Source organism: Centruroides sculpturatus, unplaced genomic scaffold (genome assembly GCF_000671375.1).
Source record: "Centruroides sculpturatus isolate CEXI.00-Female unplaced genomic scaffold, Cexi_2.0 scaffold1184, whole genome shotgun sequence".
Taxonomy (NCBI): Eukaryota; Metazoa; Arthropoda; class Arachnida; order Scorpiones; family Buthidae; genus Centruroides; species Centruroides sculpturatus.
The window spans coordinates 134,782-140,914 of NW_019385675.1; the positions used below are offsets into that span (position 1 = coordinate 134,782).

At 32.6% G+C, this 6,133-nt stretch overlaps 2 protein-coding genes across 3 annotated transcripts in view; both read right to left on the reverse strand.

Annotated features, from left to right (window-relative positions):
• LOC111641101 (patched domain-containing protein 3-like) overlaps window positions 1-1,457 on the reverse strand; it is an 11,929-nt gene extending 10,472 nt beyond the window's left edge. The window contains exons 1-2 of one of the 2 annotated variants that reach the window (XM_023387220.1): window positions 1,384-1,457; window positions 1,135-1,311 (exon numbers count right to left, since the gene is read on the reverse strand). In XM_023387220.1, coding sequence (XP_023242988.1) covers window positions 1,135-1,311; window positions 1,384-1,456 — 250 coding nt within the window. In that variant the 5' untranslated portion in view covers window position 1,457. Of the gene's footprint in view, window positions 1-1,134 lie in introns of both variants that reach the window. The other variant, XM_023387219.1, reaches the window with a different exon arrangement.
• A 3,329-nt stretch (window positions 1,458-4,786) lies between these two features.
• LOC111641105 (patched domain-containing protein 3-like) overlaps window positions 4,787-6,133 on the reverse strand; it is a 9,567-nt gene continuing 8,220 nt past the window's right edge. Inside the window, exon 5 of the mRNA XM_023387224.1 lies at window positions 4,787-4,833. Within this exon, the coding sequence (XP_023242992.1) occupies window positions 4,787-4,833 (47 nt within the window). The remainder of the gene's footprint in view (window positions 4,834-6,133) is intronic.

Consider the following 6,133-nt stretch of genomic DNA (forward strand, 5'->3'; position numbering starts at 1 on the left):
TCCAAGAATGTAAAAACCTGGGAGTCATTTTTTGACGGATCGCCATACTTTCCCTCTGTATAACAGCCAGAAAAGTAAAAATTACAATTGTAACTGCTTTTCTTTTTACATTAGCTTTTTATTTATTTTTAACTGTTTTTGGAGTTGTGTTTTATTATTTATTGTTAATTTTGAATTTTTGTTTTTATTCTGTTTGTTTTTAAGAGGGTGGTAATTTCATACCGAATGGTATTACCTATAGAATATATAAATAAATAATAGAAGAATATAATAAAACGTATAAATAAATAAATTATCTGTGAAAGTATATGTTTTTGTCATTGACAGCCTTGATGTTCATGATAAGCAATACTTAATTAGACTTAGCTTTGTTATATACTATGTATCTTTGTGAATGTACATTTATATGAAGTATTTCACTAACTGAAATAACCTATTCAAATTAATTTGATAATACAGTATTAAGATTATTAATTTGTTGCTGGAACCACAACTGGACTTGTTAGAAAACTTCTTTGGAAAGGAATTTGAAGGATCAATTTTTATATGGTAGTATTACGATGAATAAATGGCATCATTGAATCAACAATGCGTTTTCCTAAAGTCATCGTGTTCTCCAAAAGCGCTTCTAATGGATACAATGTGTAAGCGATGAGTGGTGATGTATTTCATCAATTAGTCGTCGGATCATCGTGTCTGAGTAATGACGCGCTCAATGAATAGTTTCCTAAACTAACTCGGTGGTGACGTCGCTACATCTAAACCAATTAGCTACCGATGAGTTTCCATGACAACTTTAGGTACAGTATAATAAACTAAATACTAAATGTTTTTGCCACTATCGAGAGAAGAGAGGCAAGATAGACTATAAATAGGTTCGTAAGATACGAGTAAAATGGCAAAATTTAGTCAACTCCGGGATTCAGAAAAGTTAAGATTTAAACGAGTACCTCCTCTGATAGTAATAATAATTCCTGACATTTTTGGAAATATTACGAACTCTAAGATTTTTCTTTTATAAAAAATATGAATAAATATTATGAATATATATAACAATATCATGCTATGTATATTCAACACTTTTCGAGTGTGAATAATTAACAATAAAGACAACATAAAAAGTTAAATTCTTACCTGCCGCATCGTTTCGAACAGGATACAAAAATAAGGAATGAAGATTATGCTTTTCTCTGTACCCATCGATTGCCATCAACGCACCAAAAAAGAATATTTGGTACATATAATCGAATAACACGGATATGGCGCTGTATATACTGAAGATACGAATAATTCTAAAAGGAGTTATAACTCCTAATAGGAATGATATAAAATTGGTTAATGAAGTTATCGTTATGGAAATAGAAACATCAGAAAAGGTTTCACTCATTCTTTGTTTGACGCTATGGTTCTTATTCGTTCTTCTCCACGCAGCTAACAAAACGAAAGAATCGTCCATTCCGATACCTTGAAAAACAAATTTAATTAACTTTTCCACTTAGGTGTATACAACATTAAAATAATACAAAATACAAACGAGCAATTATTTATTGCGACATCGTCAATATGCCACAAAAGCTGCAATTTTTAATCATATTTTTAATTAATTTAATTTAAAATACGCTCTCCATTTCAAATTAACTTGTCCTTGTACATCATTTTTTCCTTTTCTAATAGAGTCTTGCTGGTTAACTATTCAGGGAAAAAATTTGAATTGAAATAACGTGACTTTTGGTTTGCATCGGAAGGTCATGTATAGGTATTCGGGGACTCTAGTCTCGTCTTTCATCTTTCTAACTCTTTTATCGAGATTAAAGAAAGACGGACAGACAGACGACAGTGGAAATGTATAGCTGTACAATTTTTTTAAATTGCAACAATAAATTATCTGGACAAAATAATTACATATGTAAAGGAAACACTAAATTAAACAAATAATTTTTTTATCTTTCACCCTTCTTCAGATTTCCGGGATCCAATAATTTATTTATAATTGTAATAAGTATTTTTCATTGTAGTATTATTTGACGAAAATTTTTTTAAAGTCATACAGAGAGAGGATTTTGAAGCATAAATTAATTTGTTATAACATCAACATTAAACAATGTAGTTTCGTGCATATTAATAAGGTATTAGCAAATAAATATGTAAATGAGCTACTGCTTGATATGCGTCATCATGAATCATTCCAGTGAGAAAAAACTGCGAACAAAACTTTTTCTGTTGAGAAAACAGTGTTAGAACTTGGTGTTGGAGTGTATCCAGAATAAAAAATAGTGATCTGCCATATCGTGAAATTTTAAAAGCTGGAAGGAAGTAAACGTTGATCGCCAAAAACAGAAAAGCACAGCATACGTTTGATAACCAGTGGATGTTGCGATACATCAACACAAGTAAAGAGGGAATTGAAACATGGCTTAGAAATAAAAGTGTGTATTTGAACTACGCGCAGATGCGTGAAACTTAACAATTTGAAAGTAAGAGTTAAGCACAAGAAACCTACACTTACTAAATTACATAAGTAGAAATGTCGTAATTTTGCCAAATGCTGGACCCTAGAAGATTGGAAGAGGATTATATAGTTAGATGAATCCAAAATTAATAAAGTTGATTCAGATGGGCGAAAATGAACATGGACTACATTGATGAAGTCTATAACTGAGCGACATTGAAATTTGATAATGTAGTCTGGGGCTATATTACCTATTTTGGGCATGGAATGTTATGTTCTATACATAATAGAATGGATAACGTTATTTACACTGAGATACTTGTCAATTATTTGTTACAATCTGTTGATTATTACCATATTGATAGGAGCTCTTTCATTTATCAGCAAGATAATGATTTAAAACGTAGGCTTACATTCAAGAGGACAATGTCATGGCTTCGGGATCAAAATATTAGTCTTCACTCAAGCAGGCTAATATTTTGATTTCGAAGCCATAACATTGCCTGTTCCTGAGTGGCCTCTTCAATCACCCGATCTCAACCCGATTTAACACATCTGATACCTTCTTAATTTAAACGTTGGTTGTATGACTATGCAGCTTTGCATGAAAACATCCACTAATTAAGAATATAAACTAAGTATGTTCTTAGTATACTCAGTAGAATCTTACTTAGTATTCTAAGTAAGAATATATAGAGTACACATCTTTTAAAGCTCCTCATAAAAAAAATACGCGAGTTCCAGACACTTCACCACAATGTAAACACAATGTAAACTTCCACTAGTAATGGCACATACAGATATAAACACTTCCGAATTTATGTATCGTACATACGTTCGTTTGTAACACAGAAACGGATCCATTTTGTGATCTACCAAAACTGGAAATAACGATACTTTGTGAACTGCTAGGCATTTACCTACTCAATCTTCTATATAACAGCTAGTAAGAACATAAAAAAAACACTGTTGATTATTTCCTTTCATATTAGAAGTGTTGTTCTTAAATTGGAAATGCTCACTTTTAATGACAAACGTTCGTTCACTTACGTAAATACTGTATTTCTATTATTATAAGCGACGTTCTTTTTATTTTTTGCGATACTGGGATTAATTTTTTTCAAATTTTACTGCTCTTCGGAAACTTGTCACCTAGTTTTGAATTTTTGTTTGTTTACTAAATTTGTTTTCTGCATTTAAAAAAAGTTTTCGTTATTTCCTGATAAGATGTTCTTATTTTCTGCAATTCTTCGCTTAAATAGAGATAGTGTAATGAAATTTTCTCTTGCGAGATTTCAACTTAAAACAATTGTTGTTGGCATTTATAATTTTTTAAAAACTCATTGCTATTTCCTAAAAATGAGTTTTTCCTGGTCTCCTTTCTCTTGTTCCGGTGCCGAAAAACTCGTGAAAGAGCCCTTGCCAGTTCTTATATAATAGTANATTAATTTTCATTATAGACAGCTTTATGCCTCATAAAGTATTTTTCTGAGGTCTGTCTTATCAGGTAAATTACTGTACACAGTGTAATTATTAATTTTCATTTTCATGTAGTAAAGGCTGTACGCCTTCATAAAGGATGTACTTTTCCTTTGTTTAACGGTATTTGGGTAGTTTATTCTCTGTTGTATTCTCAAGTAAACAATACATACAAGTACAGTACAGTATTTTCTGAGGAAACACTCATACTTATTTTTCTTAACCCCATTCCTGATAACCCGGTATTTTCACAAACTCGGCCACCCTTCGGTCCACATTATGCCGAGTTTTCGAGACTCTACTGTACTACAAATGAATGTATTCGATCGTTAAGTATTCTTGATCAAGACGTTTCTGGATCTGTAGTGCTAATTGTTTATTTAATTACTGTAAAATTCCATAAAATATTAGAGGTTAATGGGAACACTTTAAACGCTAGAAATCTTGCTTACTTTCCTGGAGGATCATCACACGAGAATTCTTCAAACCAGTAAACCTCAACCTAAGGAACATACAAATGTTTCGTAGCCAAAAGTGACGTCATTAGTATTTAGTAGTAACATTTGCTTTCTTTGTAAGCATGAACACTCGTTATCTAAATGTTCCAAGTTCTTGCAGTTAGGCGTTCAAAAAAGGATAGTAATAAGGAATAAAAAACTGTTTAATTGCCTAGCTGCTCGACACAAAGCTAACAACAGTAGGAATCCAAATAGGTGTAGAATATGTAACAAGTTGCATCATACTGTTTACACATCGAAAAGGATTCGAAGACCCGTTCGCCACTGAAAGATGGGAAAGCAACGAATTGCCTTCACCTGATGCTCCTGCCTTTCGACTGAGGTCACATGATTCAGTATATCAAACCGCTACAACCTGCACTGGAATTTTTAATTTTCCAAGTACACCTGGAATATATCTTAAAGGAAATAAAAGACAATGTTTAAAGGTGATTATCTGGAGAGAAAAGACGTTATTTGTTCCAAGCTTGGGTGGATTATTGCTGAAACGAACAGTTTTCGTTAATATCACAAATCAATCTACATTTTCTGTGAATAATATTCTGTTGAGTACCAAGTAGTTGAAATATTCTGAGCATTGGATTCAGACCCAGAGTTAAGAAAAATGTCAAAGTTGGATCAAGAGTATGAAGATTATTTTCGAAATCCATTTTCGTGATAAAAGTGGACGTTATGTTGGGGGACTTTAGTTTAAACAGTGTTCATCACGTTTGGGCTACTCGAAGCAATTGGCATTACAGCAGTCCAAAGCCTTAGAATATAAACTTACTAGAACACCAAAAAACACATAAATTATGTTAGGAGTTTATAAAAAAGTAGGCCTACTTCGAACTAGGCCACATGGAATTAGAAATTGTGTGATTCTACTCGATCAACTATTATATTCCGTATCATTGGATCATGAAAGAATCTAGCTCAACTATAACGTTACGCGTAGTCGTTAATGCATCGGCTAAGTCGTCTTCAGGAGTGTCGTTGAATGACACTTAAACGGTAGGTCCTAGGATTCAACAGGAACCCTTTCCAATCCTGTTGAAGTTTAGAATTTTTTCAATTGTCATTACCGCTAACGTTGTTACAACAGATAATTCAGTGAGTATAGGCTGAATTCAGTGAACATTTATCCTCGTAAAAATGAATGGTAGTAAATTTTTATAAATATACTTATAATTATTTTTATAGAAAATTAAATATTTAGTTTATACGCATAACTTCCTTCATTCATGAACCTTCTTATTATCTTTTGCAAACACTTTTGAAGGTTTACTTTACATAATATACAGTAGACCCCCTATAACGCGGGTTCCTATAACGAAGATTCCTATAACGCGGCAAAAAAATTGCGACAATATTCGTATAAAGACGCTAAAAGGGACGCGTAAAAGGCGGTAAAACGTCATCGCCAACTCATCATCGCGGACAAACAGCCGAACTACTTTCCGCCGTCCAGCTCCACGCTACGGAGAGTTTAGGCGGGTAAGTTGAGTTTACTATCGTTTGTACAGTATTATATATAAATTAGGTACTGTATATATAATTATATATTAACTTAATTTATTTTAACTTTATTATAATTATATGTATACTTTCCGCCGTCTAGCGCCACGCTACGGAGAGTTTAGGCGAGTAAGTTGAGTTTACTATCGTCTGTACAGTATGTAAATTAGGTACCGTAAGTCTAATACAG